We start from the raw sequence: 19,235 nt of genomic DNA, 5'->3' as shown, positions 1-19,235 counted from the left end.
GGGATTAAAGGCGTGCACCACCACCGCCCTAAACCTGGCTTTTTTATGTGGGTGGGGGGATTCAGGTCCTCATGTATGCATAGAAGGTACTTTATTGAATGAGTACCATTACCCCAGCCCTCTCTTGACTTTTCATTTCTTTTGCTCACTGATGTATCCTAAGGGCCTGCTTCTGTGCCTGGTACATAGTCAGCCCTCGGTAAACATTTATGAAAGAATGAATGAGTATATCTAGCCAGCCCTCCCCCCCCCCTCTCTCCCCCTCTCCCTCTCTCTCTCTCTCTCTCTCCCTCTCTCTCTCTCCCCCTCTCCCTCTCTCTCTCTCCCTCTCTCCTCTCCCTCTCTCTCTCTCTCCCCTCTCTCTCCCCCTCTCTCCCTCCCTCTCTCCCCTCTCTCTCTCCCCTCTCCCTCTCTCCCTCTCCCCTCTCCTCCCTCTCCCTCTCCCCCCTCTCCCTCTCTCTCCCCCTCTCTCCCTCTCCCTCTCCCTCTCTCTCTCTCTCTCTCTCTCCCTCTCTCTCTCTCTCTCTCTCTCTCTCCCTCTCCCTCTCTCTCCCTCTCTCTCTCTCTCTTTGAGACAGGGTTTATGTTGGATTGGTTTTTGTTTTGGTATAAGTTTGGGGGTTGTTTTTGGTTTTTGGTTGTTTGATTGATTTTTCTAGACAGGGTTTTTTTCTGTGTAGCCTTGGCTGTTCGGGAACTCTGTAGACCAGGCTGGCCTCAAACTCAGAGATCTAGGGTTTTAGGTTTTGGAGCATAGAGGTTAGTTTTGAACTCACTATATAGCCAACGATAATCTTGAAGTCCTAATCCTCCTGGCTCTGGGATTACAGCCTGTACCAACATGCTTAACTCAAATCCTGCCTTAAAGATTGGTTGACTGGCTGGGCATGGTGGTGTACACCTTTTATCCCAGCACTCAGGTGCCCTATCGGAGGCCACAGCTTCCCGCAACCAGACTCTAAGCAATACCAGAAGGGCAAGTAGGTTTGGGATGGGAGACCCAGTACCTCCTTGAAGTTGTTAAAGGCTGCAAGAATGATGTCGTGCCCGCCCCGCACCAGGCACACAGCTGCCAGCAGTTCCAGCACCAAAGCCTTGGTCCTGGAAAGAGAGGGGGTAGGCTAGTCCCCACAGCATGGATGGCAGGGACCTGAGGACAGGGAGCTGGGGTGGGGTGGGCAGCAGTCCTGGGGACAGGGACAGGGTTTGCAAGGACAGAAGCAGGAAACCAGTTAGGGCATAGACCTCACCTGGGGTTCTTGTTGTTAAGGCTCAGAGCGATCTCGTTGACGCAGGCTGGGTGGTTCATAACAAGGCTGAAGCCGGACTGGGGAGAGAGGAGAGGTCAGCACCTCCAGACAGCTCCCTGAGATTGCCAACACCCTCAGCATAGTCTGGGCCATGTTGTTCTGGCCTCTAATGCCCAAAGCTCTTCAGATCCAGCCATAAACTCTTAAGAAGCCAAGCCCCCCCCCCTTTATTTTTCTTTCTTTCTTTTTTTTCTTTTGTCTTTGAGACAGGGTTTCTCTGTGTAGCCCTAGTTGTCCTGGAACTCACGCTATAGACCAGGCTGGACTTGGACTCACAGAGATCCTCCTGCCTCTGCCTCCTGACTGTTGGGATTAAAGGCGCCACCATCATTTGTCTTTTCAAAAGCCAGTGTCAGACCCCGGATATAATGAGGCCTTGCAGGCATGCCATTTTGAAATACAGATATATATGAAGTTGTCACCTAAGATGCTAGACAAACATGTAACAGAGTTGCTTTAAAAAAAAAAAAATCACGGGGCTGGAGAGGTGGCTCAGAGGTTAAGAGCACTGGCTGCTCTTCCAGAGGTCCTGAGTTCAATTCCCAGCAACCACATGGTGGCTCACAACCATCTGTAATGAGATCTGGTGTCCTCTTCTGGCCTGCATACATGCTGTATACATAATAAATAAATAAATCTTTTTTAAAAAAATCACACATACAGCCCAGTGGGGTGGTGCACGCCTTTAATCCCAGCACTTGGGAGATAGAGGCAGACAGATCTCTGAGTTTGAGGCCAGCCTGGTCCACAGAGCAAGTTCCAGGACAGCCAAGGCTGCACAGAGAAACCCCGTCTCAAGAAAAAAGAAAAAAAGAAAAAAAAAAATCACACACATAAAAATCTCACAATGTTTTAGGAAAGTTTACAGCTTTGCAGTTTTGTGTTGGACACAGCCACAGCTCCCCTCAGCTGGACACAGCTGGAGGCTGACGAAGAAGTGGAGCTGCACCAACTCACCAGCCTCCCGACGCCATGGCCGAGCCTCTTCTCTCACAGACTCCACTACCCAACCCTCCCTGATCTCCATCCGAGGCCCACACTTGCCCCCACCCACACCCAGGGCTCCACGCCATAGCCCAGTCCCCCAGGCTTCCCAGGTACGGATCCAGGGGAATGTGACACTTGGTCTTAGAACACCAGCAGCTTGTACAGGCCCCACGGGGACAAGCCAGCTCCCTGAGGCCCCAACCCCATGCCACAGCTGACCTGGTAGTTCATGATGGCTCTCAGACACATGATGCACACATGGACGTCATCCTTCTGGCTGACGATTCGGGAATTCCTCAGGGCCTTCCTACTGTGGGCCGGCGTCAGCCTGGTGGATGTGGAAGAGGCAGCAGGGTCAGAGCCCCAATCCCCAGCTTCCTGTTCCCTACACCAGTAAAATGTCCTTTGGAGTGAGGGGACATAGCTGGAACTCTAAGCCATGGTTTACTATCTACGCAACCCAATAGAGGAGCTGAAGGCAGGCAGCTTTCCTCAGGGCCGGCATGCTGGGGGTGGGGGTGGTAAGGGTTGGTAAAGGAAGCAAAGGCCCTTACAAAGACTTCGTTTTTAAAAGGGCTGCTGTGAACTAGGCATGGTGGCATGTGCCTATAATTCCAGTATTTGAGAAGTAAGGGCAAGAGGATTGGGGTTCAAGACCAGCCTTGGCTACATAGTAGGGAGTTTGAGGCCAGCCTAGGTTACATGACAGCTTGACTCAAAAAAGAAAAAAGGGAGGGAATGAGGGAGGGAGGGAGGGAGGGAGGGAGGGAGGGAGGGAGGGAGGGAGGGAGGAGAGCTGTGTTGGGAATGGAAAGCCCATCAAAGGTGAAGCTTGGAAATAGCGAGACACCAGAAATGTCTCCACAAGGTGGCGCTCACAACCACTTGGCCTCACCTTCCATCTTGAGAGGCGGGCTAAACTCAAGGGCCTAGATGTAAGAACATTCCAGCTCACCACTTAGTAGAGAAGCATTTGATCTCCCTGCACCTCACTTCCCTTGTAAGCGGAATGGCAGCATTAGTTCCACACAGGGGGAGGTAGAGGGAATGAGGCAAGGTCTCAAGAAGACCAGGCTGGCCTCCTTCACAGCTTTATACTGCCATACCCAGCAATGGTAGATACCTTCTTTGTGTGTACACCTGTGTGCATGTCATGTATGTGCAAGTGTATGTGTGTGAATGTTTGTGCATTTCGTGTGTGTGTGTGTGTGTGTGTGTGTGTGTGTGTGTGTGTGTGTATAGACCAGTCAAGCTTGAGCATCATTCTTCAGAAGCTTTGCATCTTATTTGGTGGTGGTGGTGGTGGTAGTGGTGGTGGTGGTGGTGGTGGTGGTGGTGGTGTGTGTGTGTGTGTGTGTGTGTGTGTGTGTGTGTGTGGTGTGTGCATGAACATGTCATATGTGTGTGTGCACTTCAGTGTGCATGTGAAGCCCAGACGCTGATTTCATGTATCTTCCTTGATCAGTCTTTACTTGTTTCTGGGACAGGGTCTCTCATTAAACCCAGAACGATCTGTCTACTGACTGGCAGGCCAGCAAGTTCCAACAGTCCTCCAGTCTACCCGCCCAGCGCTGAGAACACAGGCGCGCCCACACAGGTGCGCCCACACAGGTGCACAAACACAGGTGTGCCCACACAGGTGCACCAACACAGGTGCGCCCACACAGGTGTGCCCACACAGGTGCACAAACACAGGCGCACCCACACAGGTGTGCCCACACAGGTGCACAAACACAGGCGCGCCCACACAGGTGCACCCACACAAGTGCGCCAACACAGGTGCACAAACACAGGTGCACCCACACAGGTGCGTGCAGCTGTGCCTGACTTTTCCCTGGCTGCTAGAGATCCAAACTCAGGTCTGCAAGCTTGTGCAGAAGCCCTTAACCCCCCAAGCCGTCTCTCCAGCCCCTACTTTGTTCTTTTGAGACAAGATCTCTCACTGGGACCTGGGACCTGGTGCTCGCCAGTTAGGCTAGGCTGTCTGGCCACTGAGCCTCGGGGATCATCTCGTCCCCGCCTCTCCAGTCTGGGATTACAAACTCATAGCACCATACCCAACTTTTTCCAGGGGTGCCAGGGACTCAACTCTGGCCTTCTTGCTTACAGGGCAAGCATTTTACTGACTGAGCCATCTCCTCAGCCTCAATAATACCTTCCTCACAGGCTTGTTGGGATTATGTAATAAGCTCCAGCCTGGCACAGAGTAAGGAATATACTGAGTGTGCTCTCTGTTACTCTTGAGGTTTTGTGTTCCATGCGTTAATCCTCTGGACACTTTTCTAGCCCACCAGCCAGCTCCACGTCTCCAGCTGAGTCCTCTCTGCTGTCTGCCACATCAACCTTTCCTATCACTGCTCAAAAAGTGTCTCAGCCTTTGCTCCTGCTGCTCCCCACATCCCCATTGCTTGCTCTGAGGCTATTGTCCATCTGTCCATCCGTCAGACATCATTCCCGTGTCACCTCTTCTAGAAATCTTCCTAGTACCCACAAGCAATGGGCACCTCCCTTCTCAGAGATACAGGTCACATCTCTGTGATTACGTTCCACACTAAATTGCCTTTCCACTAGACTGTGGCCCCGAAAGCAAGATAAATTGTCTTGTGAGCACTTAACACTAATATGTGCTATTTAGGAAGTCTATCTGGTAAGTGTCTAGAAAAATGTTTGTTAAGTGAATGAATGAAGGAAAGAAACATAATGTGAGATCTTGGAGCCTAATATACAGTTGGTCCAGGCTGGTGGTGTAGCTCAGTGTCAGAGTATTTGCCTCGAATACCTGAAGCCCTGGATGCAAGTCCCAACAACAATGTGTGTGTGTGTGTGTGTGTGTGTGTGTGTGTGTGTGTGTACATAGATATGTATGTACATATATTTTATAGGGCTGTGGACCCACACAGGTGCACCCACACAGATGGCTAGTTGGAAAGATCACTTGGTCCCTCAGACCCAACACAGGAAGCCAGTGCTCCAGGGTCATCTCCTCCCCCTCCCTGCATCCCAACAAGATGTCCTGTATCAGGGTGAGGAAACCAATCCGCAGCAGCTGAACTCAGGGGTGTCAGCTAACTTTGTCTTCCAACCCACCACCCCACAGAGTTGGCCCAGCATGCACCTGCCCCCAGGTGACTACGTACCGGGGAGAAGGGGGGCACCTGGAGGCCGCATAGGAAGAAACAAGGGGTTAGATAGGTACAAAAGGGATCCTACCAACCCCCAAACCCTCTCCTTATTCCAGTCCCCCTCAGATCCTAGTCTCTAGGTGCCTGCACCTAAAAATTTAATATACTTGTGTCCAGAAGCCAAGACTCTGATCCCCCATGCTGAACTACACCTCCCACCGTCCCTTGGGGTCCTGGCTAGATTTGGCAGTGTGCGGCCCTGTCCTCCACTCTCCCATCATCCCATCTGGGGCCCCACATACTTGATGGTCAGGCGACTTTTGGGCACAGATGAGGGTGGTGTCTTGGTGAGGTCTTCCACGGACTGCTCCAGAGGCTTGCTCTTCTCTGTACTTGAGGTCACATTGTCTGTACTCTCCATGTCATACCTAGAGATGCGATGGAAGGAGCCCCACAGGGGACACTTAAAAGGGGGGCAGAGGGACATGCAAGGCAGAGCAGATTTGCAGGAGAGACTGGAGCAGGAGGAGGAGGCTATGTTCATTCATGACTCTCATTTTTGTTTTTGCTTTTGAGACAGCTGCTCACTCTGTAGACCAGGCTGGCCAGAACTCACAGAGATCTGACTGTCCCTGCCTCCCAAGTGCTGGGATCAGAGATCTGAACCACCACAGCCTGGCTCATCCATGGCTCTATGCTGAGCAAGGTGTAGGGGGTAGGAATGTCCCTTCTGGCCTTCCCAAGAACCATTGCCCAGGGCCAAGTCCAACTGTCCTGTGACAGGGCAAGAGATCAGTTCCTATTCAGAGGGGTAGCTGAGGCCTAGGAATGTGTGATCAGGACTGAGGGGCAGCCTGAGGGCCGGAGATAGGAGCTTACGTGACAGAGCATTGAGCGAAGGCCAGGTACTCCAGCAGGACATCCAGACCACGGTTCTCTTCATTGAGAAACTCCTGCACCCATCTGCAGAGGACAAGGCCCATTGAGTTGCAGCCAGAAAGAATTCTGCCCAAGTGAGCAACAAACATGCAAAGCAAAAGCCCTTGGGTGCCCTTGCCCCAGAACATAACACCATCCCCCATCCTCAAGAGACACAGGGATGCCAGGGGATACTGAGGGCCAGAGCAGGACCCACAAGCCAGCTGTGTATGGAAGTCCAGCACAGGCAGCAGGGCAGGAAGGAAATGGTCCACAAGGTTAGCCTATGATGGAGGGGCTGGAAAGCCCCAGAGGCTTCCAGGAGCCAGAGTTTTCCTAAACTCACCCTATGTGGTTTGTCCTCAGAGAAGTTTCCAGTTCCCGAAGCACCTGTGTGGACTCCTGAACTCGCCTCTTAAACTGGGGGCCAAAAAACGAGGAGTCTGTGGGTGGAGCCTAGACTCCCACAATCCTGAGGCAGCAGCCAGAAGTTTGCACCCACACCATGCGCTCAGACTCCCACAGGCCTGAGACTCTAGCCAGAAGTATCCACCCCCACTATGCGTTCACGGCCTTTCACGTTTAGCCTCCCCCACCGCCTCCACACACCTGCCCAGCAGAATGAACAGTCATGGACTACATGCCCCCTCTCCCACATGGAGGGTATATCCACACATGTTTGAAGATGCGGAGTACACAGACATCCCTCCATACAGAGATTATAGCATACATGCACACATGCACATCTCTACACAAATATATGGACACAGATACATCAAACACAAGCATGCACATCCACCCAGGAGACCCTGGATGTGTACACATAGGGTGCCTACCCATTTGTTTATGTATGGGTATACACATACTCATTCTCCCCCCCCCCCTCTTTCTCCTATACATGGACTTAGGGATACACATGAGAACAAACATATCTACAATCCTCAAAATACATATATCCACCACATCTATCTATGCATGAATAAACAGGGTGCACATATGTACACACACAATACAAATACACAAATGACTGTGTAAGTACATCTAAGATACATACATGAGTCTATGAGGGAGCCTGCCTGGGCTGCTCAGTCCCCAATAATTAAATTACATATATACATACTTATACATGGACTCACACAAGGCCACAAAAAAGACATACATGGCTGCCCCAGCTGTTTAGAGTACAGGATGGAAGGCGGCAGAATAGAAAGGGAGATATGTACCCCCAGATTGGACATCCAATCAGCTGCTACCTTTCGGCTGACCCCACCAGTGTCCAGGTAGCTCTTCAGCTTCTGAATATAGGCTGCGGGGGGATTCTTGACTTGAAACCGCTCCTGGGGAGATGGATGGAGTGTACAGAGAGTCAGTCAGAGTCGGTCACAGCAGCCCAAGACCACTGGGTAGTTTTCCTCCAAATGCCCCCTTCTCAGCTCAGCCTTGAAGTTTCAGGCTGTCTTAAACTGCTTCTGGAATACCAAAAGTACAGACTTTGGACATATGGGAAACCTTAGCCTGGGGCCTGGTTTGTGCCTCTCCTGGGGCCAGGGGACTAAGGCCAGTCCTGCCACAGGCCCTGCCTTGGGTTATTCATTCAGGCCTGTCTTGCCCTTCCTGGACTAGAGTGGAAAGTTCAAGCAGGAGCCAGCTCCCTGGCAGGTAGACAGGCCATCTTCAGAACAGATGTCCTGTCCCTCTGTATAGATAGGAACCTGTGACCGCTCTTTGCCTATATTCCGCTGCCCTAGTCCCTCACACAGAGGCAAGGACCACAGCAGAAACACTCCCCCACGCCCAAGGCTCCTATCCTTCCCGGCCCAAAACCCTCCGATGTGCCCAGATACCCTCTCCCACCTTCTATTCTGCAGCCTTTGGGCCTACCCTGAGAATCCAGGCAGCGCCCTTTAACAGAGACACCTACGACAACTGCAGAGGCATTAGGGAACCCCAGCTCTGCCATGATGGATGCCCAGCCGGTATATCTCAACCCAGTCCATTAGTGGAAGGCTTCACTGGGTCCTGGAGAGTGGGAGGCTCCTCTCTCCAACTCCCTACCCGCCAGCCTCCAGGCCTCAGCTTAAAAGCAGCTCCTACCTCTTCTTCTGGATGACCCTGCAGCAACCAGCCTCCACCCACTTCCACCTCTGCATGAGGCAAGAGTACTCTGGGCCCCCAGCGGCTAGAGGGACGAGGCAGCCCAGGGAATTCAGGGCTCGGCCAGCAGTCTGACCTGTCTGCTCTTGGAGATGGTTGCTTGACTGTGTCTCCTCTGACCTCAGAAATCAAAAACCAGCTGTACCTGCTCTTTCCTCCCCCTCCAGTTGGCTAAACCCAAGGGTATTTCCTCCTTTTCTCAGCCCAGGGTAAGAGAGTCAAGCCACTGGGCATGGAGACCCACGCCTGTACATAATCCCAGTACTCTGGAAGCTAAGGCAGAGGAACATGATTTTGAAGCCAGCCTGAGCTGTAGAGTAAAACTGGGTTTGAAAACCAGACACAAAAACTCAAGTGCTAAGGACATAGCTCAGTGGTAGGCTGCTTGCTTAGCACGAGTGAGGCCCTAGGTTCAGTCTCCAGGCGTGCAGAGCAGTGAGGGCGGGTACAGCCAGTTCTCTAGGACACACCCTGCTAATGACCCCTAAAGGTTCTGATCAGGTCCTGCAAGGGAGGATAGAGTCCTATGAGGGCCCCCCAACACCTCAGTAGATTTGTCCCCTGGGCAGCACAGCAGGACCCTCTCCTGCCAGCTCCTGCGTCTTCAGAGCAGGGTGCCCCAAAAGCAGAGGTAAGGGCAGGCGCCCTTCCCGGCACCCACCTGGTCACAGATGAGTTCCCACTTCTTCTCATTGTCATACTGGTTCAGCAGCTGCACCTTGTCCGGAGGCAAGTTCATACAGTTCTGGGGAGGCGGAAGACAAAGGCCCCTGAGTCCAGGACTCCCCATAACCAAGAAGGAGAAAATGAGCATCTTCAGGGAGTCCACAAAGCTCCCTCAAAGACATACATCCTCTTATCCTAACAGATAAGCAGTGTTGTCCAGTGAGAAAACCAAGACCCGGAGAGGTAGGCTACCTTCCCCAAGGCCCCAGGCCTGGGCTGGAAAGAGATGCGGGTGAGGAATGGGGACTCATTATCTAAGATTGACTGGGCCCTGCCACCATCCACATCACCTTCCTGGCACACCTGGCATGAGGCAAGTGTATACATTCCTCAGGGACCTCCAACAAACTCTAGGCTCCATTTTACTCATGGGAGCTAAGGAGACATGATCTCTGCCCCCATCCAACGGGGAAGCCATCTCCAGACAGGCCCAGCTGGGACCTGCTGGCAGGGTCTCATTCCCACATGTCACCAGACACTTTGTGTGCACAGACTAGGCCCAGACGGTTGAAGGGGCTTCGTTAGGGCAGTGCGTCAGCCACCAGGGAGTTCCAGAAAGACCAGTCACAGCGACAGAGGTGGGGGGAATTTAGGGATGGAAGACATTCCACCGCAGACTAGGCAGAACACCGGGCCTGTGGTTCTGGTGGCCCAGGCTGGGACTCTCCCACACACACCCCAGAATCTAAGATACATCAGCAGGACTCTCCCCAGGGCCTCTTCCTGCACGTTCTTGACACCACAGGTCAGATGAGACATACAGTATAGCCAGGACTGTGGATTTAAGTAGGTGTTGCCAAAAGCAGGGGTCCCCATGTCCCTAAGGACAAGCCCCACAGGCCTACTAAACAAGGCCAGTTCACCCCAGTCCAGGAAACCTCATTTAATGAGAATCTAACTATATGTCAGTCCCCCAATGCCAGTTCCTGCCCTCCTGGGGCTCTCAGTTTAGTCTGGATCTCTACTGGGGATATAGGAACCCCCAAGGAGCCCAGCCCAAAGTCTGGGGGTTGTCTGACACCCACTCTGGTAGTTCAGGCTATATACTCTCTGACCCTTGGCTCTGAGAAGAGGCCATCGCTGGAGCAGAGAAGGAGCCACACCCACTCGAGACTCCTTAGCTAGCTTCCTCTCTTGGGTGGCAGGGTTAGGTCTGGGGCTCCGGCCAGACCTCACCCCAAAATCACTGCCTTGACTCATCCACAGAGAACAGGAAGCTGGGTAATATCAGCCCCCATTGCCTAAGCTTTCCGGCCGGGGCCCTATTTGTGAGGTGAAACTGCCCACCCACCACACTCCAGCCAGGGACTGAGCTACGTCATCCCTGTCCCCATTGCGAAAGCCAGCCTAGACGGAGGAAACTGCACCAGACCAGGCCTGCTCCTGCTGCTCCACAGAGCCTTCCCAAAAGGGGTCTGAAGGCTGTGTGTGAGGCCTACGCTACTCCAGGGGGCTAGGAAGCCGCTTTTCCATCTGTCTGTCTGATCTATCCCCACCCAACAGAGACGGAGCTAGGGGGGCTGAGGCACAAGCAAGGCTGGAGAAAGAGGAAGTGGGAGCCAGGTCTGCCAGGACCCTGGAGCTGGGGGCCAGTGCAGAGGAGGGAGAGGAGGAGGATGCTGAGCCCATGGTTCTGAGCCTTAGAGGGACAGCCTTTCTGATGTGAGATGTCTGAGGTCTCACTTACCTTGGAGACCTGTTTGGCTTGGAATGGCCCAGTAGAGCTTCCTTTTTGTTTGTTTGGGTTTTTTTTGTTTGTTTGTTTTGTTTTGTTTTTGTTTTTGTTTGTCGAGATAGGGTTTCAATAAGTCCTGGAACTCGCTCTGTAGACCAGGCTGGCTTCAAACTCACAGAGATCTGCCTGCCTCTGCCTCCTGAGTGCTGGGATTAAAAAAAGCCTGTGTCACGACCACCTAGCAGTAATTCTAATTTCAGTAACAAGCCCAATAGGTTAAACAACCAACCTTACCTAAATGAATTTCATGCCAGACACTGACCTCCTCTTGTCCTGACCGCCATCATTGGCACTGTTTATATGCCCATCTCACAAATGCAGACCTGCTCAAGGTTACCTCAGGAAACCAGTAAAGGTGTGGGGGGGGATGAGGGGGGGGTGCTGACTGGCCTTGAGCCACAGCCCTAGTTCAGACCCTCAGGGCCACTCCAGGGTTAGTGCTAGGGACAGACGACCTCCGAATGGGGCCGCTAGATGTACCTGTCTCAACAATGACAGAGGCAGGGTGCCCCTTTACCCCTTCCCTACCTGGGACTCTTCAGGCCCCAGGCCCACGTGCCAGCCTGCCAGACAATCTAAATTTAGGCTCAGAAATCAGAAATAGCTCTGACAGCGCTGAGCACTCATTAGCAGCTGTTCCCCGGCTGTGGCTGTGCCCACCAAGGAACAGGGTATCCAGGGGGCAGTAGATAGGCCAGCAAATACCATTCACTCAGGGTGAGGTAGGGCCACCCTCAAACTAGGAGCCAAGTCCCATACCTGGGCCTTCAGCGAGGGGCTGTCAGCACAGTGAGCACTGGGGGATTAACAAAAGGCTGGCTGACATTGTCCACATAGGACAGGAAGGGCTAGTCCACATGTATGAGTGGTCCATCTGTCTCCTGAGAGGATGGAGGAGAGAGCCTGTGACGCAGAGGTACTGAAGCTAAGTTCAAAAGACCCACCGAGGTGGACCCCCACCTCATCTCATAAATGTGAGGCATAGGAGACAGGGGTTCCCAGAAGAAGTCAGGGTCAGGGAGGAGGGATGGTAAGTGAGCAGAGATATTGTGAAAACATCTGGCTTGCCAAAAGCTGGCTCCAAAGTTTGGCCAAACCTGTCCTGGCCCTTTCCCTACAGTCCTATTGCTTCAGGCCAAGTGAGGAAGCAGATGGGGTTAATTGGATGGGGTGTGGCCAAGCAACAGAGCTGATACTTGCCATTTGGCATAGGCCTAGTATCATCCCAACACTCTGGAGGCAGAGACAGGAAGCTAGCTCCAAGACTGAAGCCAGACTGGACTACTTAGTGAGAGAATGTATAAAAAAATAAATAAGAACCGGGTGGTGGTGGCGCACACCTTTAATCCCAGCACTTGGGAGGCAGAGGCAGGCGGATTTCTGGGTTTGAGGCCAGCCTGGTCTACAGAGAGAGTTCTGGGACAGTCAGGGGTATACAGAGAAACCCTGTCTTGAAATAATAATAATAATAATAATAATAATAATAATAATAATAATAATGGTACTGATTTCATTCATATTCCTATTAAACTGTGAGGGGACAACCTTCTCTCCTGCCCTGACCTCTCCAGACTCCAGAGATGAATCGCAGCTTCATGTCATCCCGGCCCAGGTCCTGCAGGCTCACGCTGTAAGCCTGCACTCCTGGCACTGTCTGCCTTGTTGACTTCTGAGACACTGTCCCAGGAGACTGAAGACTCTGGCCACATCTGGACACTGCCACACCCTACAATTTCACTTTCAGTTTGCACAGAATCTACTCCATCCCACCACCCCACCCCTTCCTCACAGCCCAGGCCTTGGGATCCAGGAAGCTCCTGAAAGTGGACCCCAATTCCAGTGTCAGGTAAACCCAGAGCTCAGCATGACAGGTCCAAAGGCCAAGGCGACCTCCAGGCCTGTTTGTGCCACCGCCCACCCCCCTCCCCATCAGGTCCCAACCTTGGCATCCAAGCTGTCGGCACATATGCTGAAACAATCAGTTGCATCCATCACTTAAAATCCCGGATACAGACTTGGAGGAGCTCTTACAAGCAGTCCCAGGTTTAGAGGAAACTATGTCTTAACCCACCCTGCATCAGAAGCTGAGAACCCCCAAAGTTACTAGTTTCTCCAGGGTCAGAGGTGAGTGAGAGCCAGGACATCACACCTGGCCACCCATATAATCCAGGCTAACAAGAGAATAACAACAACAATAATTAATATCCCCTAAACACTTCTTGCGCTTCAGTTCCCTTCCAAGAATTGTAGACCTATTATCAGCTCATTTAAACATCAACGAGCGAACCAGTTACTGTGATAACCCCACTTCCCAGATGGGAAACAGAAGCACAGAGATATTAAGTCACTTGCCCAAGGAGACCTAGCTGACAATGTGGTTTAAAACACTCAAAGTTTATATGGTTGCCCCTGCCCCAAAGTAAGGGGTCCTGGGGTCCTGGCTACAGACAGCTCTAGCCCCAATCCCCCAACTGAGAAACCAGGAACAGCCACAGTGGCTTCCTGCCACCCAGCACCCTACACTTCCTGTTGTTGCCCACACTGAGTTCTTACTCACGGGGAACACCCCCCCCCAGCACACTATCCGTGTAGGGAAGTAGAGGCCTCCCAACCCCTTCTCGTGTGTGTGCACACCGCTGCTGCCGCCGTTAGCACCAAGCTACTCCACCCAGCAGGAGAGCTGGGCCCGCCCTCTCGTGGTTTCCGGCCACCAGGCAGTTTTCGGGTCTAGGCCTCATTGCTTCTAACCTGTGCAATGGCAAGGAGGCCGCCTGGCCTGTGATAGCTGAGGACCTGGGGGTGACTCAATACGGCCTGGCAACCTGGGATGTTCCTGGTGGAGGAGGGGCAAAGGGCCTCAGGATGGAGAAGGCCAGGACAGCTCCCCTTGTGCACTGTAGGGAGTATGCATGTGCTCCTTGGTAGGATCTGTACTGAGCTCGCTGCTTAATCTTCTACGTCAGCAATCCTAGGAGGTCGCCGTATACCTGTCATCCTCTTTTACATGTATGAAAAACTGGAGCTCAGAGCAGTGAACTTGTCCAAGGTCGCACATGAAATAAGCGACAGAGATGAAACTCATCCACTCCGCCACACGATCCCAAACCCCAGCCCCTTCAAAAGCAGGGAGACCCAAGCCACCTTCCAGAATTTCCTATTCCCAAGAAAAAGGCAGAGGTGGCCCCCAAGGGCAAACCCACCTGTTCCTGCTCATCTCATCCAGCTGACCCTAGATGCCACTGTGAATCATGCCCGCTACACCCCTGCATTTCAGGTCAGCATCTGCTAGCCCTGCCTGCTGGAAATGTCAGCTGTGCTCTTTGCCCAACGCAGCATCTAGCCACAAGGCCACCCCCCAGTGAGATCCACTGTGGAGACAGTCCAGAGGCACAGGGACCGAGGGACACCCAGGCACCAAAGTGACACCTCTGTCCCTGGCCAGCAAAGTTGAGATGTCCAACCTGCTCTTCACCACCAGCCCCAGAAGCGGGAGGTAGACCACCAAGGACCTATATGTACTTGGAGCTGTCCTGACTGTCTCATACTGCCAGATAAAGTGCCCATGTCCTGGATGCAAGAGCCCCTAGGGGAGCTAGAGCCTTGCCTAGCAAACTCCACTCCTCATAGTACAGCCCCGCCTACATACAGTATCACTCAGCTTCACAGACATCCCCAGGCACGTTCCCTTATTCTTTACCCGGGTCCACAGGCAGATCACCGGGGCCAGCCACATACGTAGCACTCCTAGCAGCCCTGGACAGGGTGGCTTGCCATGCCAACCCCTCACTCTGCATGACTCTCAGAGAAGACAGGGAGGTGCTGGAAGACACCCAGCCTTGGGCATGAGCGTAGGAGCAGGCCTGTGTAGTGGGGCAGCCATTGCTCCTCCACGGTTGCTAAGGCAGCAGCCAAAAACCCTGGCTCAACCTGCTCTTTCTCCCCAACCCCATTTTAAGCAGGGCATCCCTTCCTCTCTACAGCCTTCTTGAGAAGGTAGTACCCATTATCCTTGGGAAATCATCTCTCTGCTCCCCTTGCCTGGCTGGTAGAAGCACCCCCAAACCCATAAAAAAGAGAGGAATGGCTAAGAGAAGAGGAAGAGTTTTGGGGAGTTGAGAATCCTACTCGCTACCGGGAATGAAGGGAGTAATATGAAATGACAGGTTCCCTAGGGCCATGTGACTGGGGAACTGTGTTCCCCTATCAACATTCGGGGATCCATAGGGCGGGACCACCATGGCAACTTCAGGTTCTTTTCGAATTAGACATCACCTAAAGACTGAGCACTGGCCCCAGGAGTAGGGGTCAGATGGATCCAACACCCACTGTTAGACTCCTGGGTTTACCAGATCCTGGGTAGCCTCAGGCAGAGGTCAAGGCTGTTAATCCAGGTGGGGCTCATGACCCTGATGGTCAGGGAACTAGAAAAGCCAGTTCTAAACCATGTGACCTGAGGATGGGTTTACCCACCCAGGAAGAAGGGACACATTGGGTTCCAGGGGACCCAAAAGGCATGGGTACCCCTTCGGGTGCTGCTGCCCTAGACTTCCACTAAGCCACAAAGACACTCAGAAAGGTCCATCTCCTGGTCTTCCCTCCATGTCCCGGCACTCAGAGGCTCCCAGCTGCATTTCATCACCACAGCCATAAGTCTGGCCAGAGAAGTCAAGTCCCACCCTTACTTTAGAACATCTCTGCTTGACTTTTGGAATTTCCACTGGTCTGAATTATTCAGAAGGCTCCTCCCCATGACTGAACAGATTGGGGCCCAGACCTAACCCTATCCATAGACACACACATAAAGGGAAAGATGACCCATACCCCCCCCCCTATCAGGCTGACCTCATCACTAACTCAGGCTCCTTATATGCCCCCTCCCCCACTTCCTCACTTCAGCTGAACTTGGCCAAGGTCTGGATTTGGGGAAGAGGGAGTTAGGGGCAGGTGGAGAGGTAGGGAAGTCCGATGCTGGCCTGGTCTGAAATGTCCCTCAGAGGCCCTGCCTTCCCAAGGACAGGCCTCTCCCCATCCTAGAGATGCCCAGGCTCCTCTTGTCCTTCTTTTGTAGGGGACAGGAGCCAGGATCCTCAGGAACTGTGGGAGGTGCCCCTTTGGGATCATACGAAGGTTCTAGCAAGTCAAGCCTAATGACTGGCTAGCCAAAGTGGGGAAATGCTGTCTAGGAGGTATAGGAGACCGAGGGCCAGCACTTCTTTGCTTCCAGAGTGAACCTCTCCTGGGCTGCCCACCCAGGAGACCTGCAACACCAGCCTACTGAGACTGAGAAGTGCCCGCAGGAAACAGTCCACCCTGTCACCCAGTGTCTAGCAAGGGATGGCTAGCAGTAGACAGGCCACTGGGCAACCACCTACAAAAGAGAGCAGGAAAGGAAGGGTGCTGGGGTCAGGAGGGGAAGTGAAAATGAGTGGCTTTCCCCTTCCCAAGCTGCCTTCTGCCTCCCACCCTCCTTAGGAACCTTTGACTGAACTGGAGTGCCCACCTACCAGAAACACTTTGACTGCTCCAGGCGCAGCCTGAGTTGATGGCTCCCTCCCCTAGGGGCCTAGACTCCAGCTCCTCCTCCATCCCATCCCCTGCCCCAATTTCCCAAGCAGGTAACAGCCAAGGGGGAGGGGAGCTGTCCAGACTTTGGTTCCACCCCAAGGCAGAGTGATCCCCCGCCTGACCCCGCCCTTCCTAATGTTACTCCTTTCAGTGGTTAGGAGGGGGTGACCACGGTGGATGCAAGCACCCATTCCGGGGCAAAGCGGGGCGCGGGGCGTGGGGGGGGGGGGGCGATAAGAAACACGAGCTGAGGACTGGAGAGTCCAACTCCTATGACCAGACACACCAGAACAAACCAGAACCAAAGACTCCACTAGGGCTACGGCTTCCAGGAGGTTAAATTATAACCCCTTCCATCTTTGACCCTGAAACGCAGAAGGGCGGGCACTCCAGACCCGCACCCAGCAGCTGGGCCTGCGTGCAGTGGAAAAGGGGGTGCCAGCCTTCTCCCACCCTGCGCGCGTTCGGAACCCAACCTCATAGGGCATTTTTGACACGTTGAGACCTAGGAGCATGGGGTGGGGGTTCCCTTAAGAAGGCTTACTGGAGGTGGCTAAAGAAAGTTTTTTGTGGGGGGAGAGTGTTAAGTCACTCTGAAAGATGACACTGTCACTCCCACCCCCTGGGGGGGGGGGCAGCAGGTGCGCCAGGGATCCCCAAGCGGCACCTGGGTCCCAAGAGGCGGGGACGCCGTACGGAACCCCAGTCATCCCAGGCTCCTGGTGCGCACCGGGTCACACTCACCAAGACCCGCGTGAACCTCTCCTCCAGCTCTCCAGCCTCCGGCATCGGTTGCTTGGGAGCGGCTGGCTGCTTCGGGGGCGAGGCGGTGGGGCCCGCGGGCTGCTCGGCGCTGCCGGCCGCGTTGCCCATGGTGGTCCCCACCCAGCCGGCCAGGCGCCTCCAGCCTCGGAGATCCAGTTTTCCCAAGGGGTCGCGGACTAGGCTCCCGCAGCCGGGGGCGAAGGGCAGTGGCGGGTGGCGGGGCTGGCTGGGCTCGGCGTCTCTCGGCTCAGCGGCGCGCAGGGGCCGGGGTGCGGCGTCCCATCTCGGCGGCCCCGTCCGAGGGAGCGGGCGACGAGCGAAGCTCGGGGAGGAAGTCGGGCTGCAGGCGGCCGGGGCCAGAGGGCTGGGCCGGGGGCAGGAAGCTGCGGCGCGGGCTCCCCCCTCGGCGATTTTCGAACTTCTGCTGCCGCTCCCGGTGCGCGCAAACCGCAGTTCTCCGCCGCGCACCCGGCCCCAGGGGGGCGGGCTGCAGGGAGGGGGCGGGCGCGGGCGCTGGCCGGGGGTCCTCCGCAGCCATGGCACGCCGGCCGGGGTCTGCCGAGCCCTGCACCTGCGGCGGAGGGGGGCGGCCGCCGATGCACCTGCCCGAAGCCGAGCAGACCCAGGCGAGGCCGAGAAAACGGCGGCGGCGTGCTCGCCAGGCGCCTCCGGGTCCTAGAACCGCAGCTCTCTGCCCGCCCAGTGGGGGGTCTCTGGGCCTGGGCCTGGGGAAGGCAGACCCCCCCCCCCAGCCGAAGATTATCCAACCAATGAACGCACGCTTTGGAGACAGACCTAAGGCAGCGCTGCGGTGGTGGGACATAAGGGATGCGGGGGTCCCCCTCTGGGTCCCCGACTAAGGAGGTGGGAGCCCCCTTCCAGGTCCCCCACCTCTGTGTCTCTCTTCTGTTGAGCCCAGAGATGAACTGAGGAAGGACCACAGGGAACCATCTGCAAACAGGTTGGAGGACACGGACCTAGGTCAATCGGGCCCTAATCAGCTGTGACTATGCCAGCATCCCCCGTGGCTTTAGACGAGGGGGGGGGGGGCACCAATGGGAAAAGAAGGTTGGAGAACCTGAGGACCACTGTGGTGGTGCCAAGGAGAAGCAGGACATTAAGAAGGATTAAAGCCAGCTGCTTGGGAGAGGACTATGCACCGCAGAGGGGAGGAACATCTTGACTCGGTCACCGTTAGGGACCTAGGCTGGCCTCGCTCCCTGAAGAATAAAAATCTTGGATATCTGATAGTTACAGAACGATTTCTGTGACAGTGACCAGCAAAGGTAGGTATGGATGTCCTCATTTCAGTGATGGGGAAATGAGGAACAGAGAAGTTAAGGGACTTGTCCAAGGCCACACAGCTAGCAAGTGCAGAAACAGGCCTCTTCTGCACCGTGTCCAAAATCAGTGGAGAGGAGGTAGACCTTCGGGGCTGGGGCTTACACTGCCTTGGTCTCTCATTCCTCTTATCTAGGGTGGGAGCGAACTCCAGCCTGAATTCCTTCCTCTGGTTCCCCACTTAATTTGTGGGGCTCTCAAGTTGGCCCCTCCCTCCCTGTACTGCCAAGCCATGGGATGGGGTGCCCCACCCTGAGTGAGACCTAGACTTTCTCTGTACCAAATCAGGGGCTCTAAGTGGTCACTCCGGATCATTCCCAGCTCTCATCCTCATACTCAGAGCCATTGACAAGGATTTCAGCAGGAACTGGGAAATTAATTATCCAATCATGAGGAACAGACACGAACCAAACCCTTCCCCCAGAGCGACCTGATTTAAGCCTCTCCTGCCAAGGTCACCAGCATCCCTGGTATGTAAGAGATGCAATCCCTATTCCGTGTCCTGAGCAGGGACTTCCAGGGTAGGTGAAAAGAGGGTCTCCTTGAGCCTGCTGAGACGTGATCTGCCCCGTGCCCACTGCCTTCTTTCTTAGCCTTGCCCTTGGCCTAGCC

General features: G+C 54.3%; 1 protein-coding gene across 5 annotated transcripts in view; it reads right to left on the bottom strand.

The window, feature by feature from the left end:
• Fmnl1 (formin like 1) overlaps window positions 1-17,889 on the bottom strand; it is a 28,187-nt gene extending 10,298 nt beyond the window's left edge. For 2 of the 5 annotated variants that reach the window (XM_036198289.1, XM_036198290.1), the window contains exons 1-10: window positions 17,262-17,889; window positions 9,153-9,236; window positions 7,561-7,674; window positions 6,684-6,757; window positions 6,299-6,382; window positions 5,722-5,847; window positions 5,435-5,452; window positions 2,517-2,625; window positions 1,251-1,327; window positions 1,008-1,101 (exon numbers count right to left, since the gene is read on the bottom strand). In XM_036198289.1, coding sequence (XP_036054182.1) covers window positions 1,008-1,101; window positions 1,251-1,327; window positions 2,517-2,625; window positions 5,435-5,452; window positions 5,722-5,847; window positions 6,299-6,382; window positions 6,684-6,757; window positions 7,561-7,674; window positions 9,153-9,236; window positions 17,262-17,390 — 909 coding nt within the window. In that variant the 5' untranslated portion in view covers window positions 17,391-17,889. The remainder of the gene's footprint in view (window positions 1-1,007; window positions 1,102-1,250; window positions 1,328-2,516; window positions 2,626-5,434; window positions 5,453-5,721; window positions 5,848-6,298; window positions 6,383-6,683; window positions 6,758-7,560; window positions 7,675-9,152; window positions 9,237-17,261) is intronic. The other 3 variants (XM_036198291.1, XM_036198292.1, XM_036198293.1) reach the window with 3 other exon arrangements.
• Window positions 17,890-19,235: the final 1,346 nt, after the last annotated feature.

This window comes from Onychomys torridus, chromosome 8 (genome assembly GCF_903995425.1).
Source record: "Onychomys torridus chromosome 8, mOncTor1.1, whole genome shotgun sequence".
In the NCBI taxonomy this organism is placed as follows: domain Eukaryota; kingdom Metazoa; phylum Chordata; class Mammalia; order Rodentia; family Cricetidae; genus Onychomys; species Onychomys torridus.
Note: the sequence above shows the minus strand (reverse complement) of the source record. Positions and strands in the feature narration are given on the sequence as shown.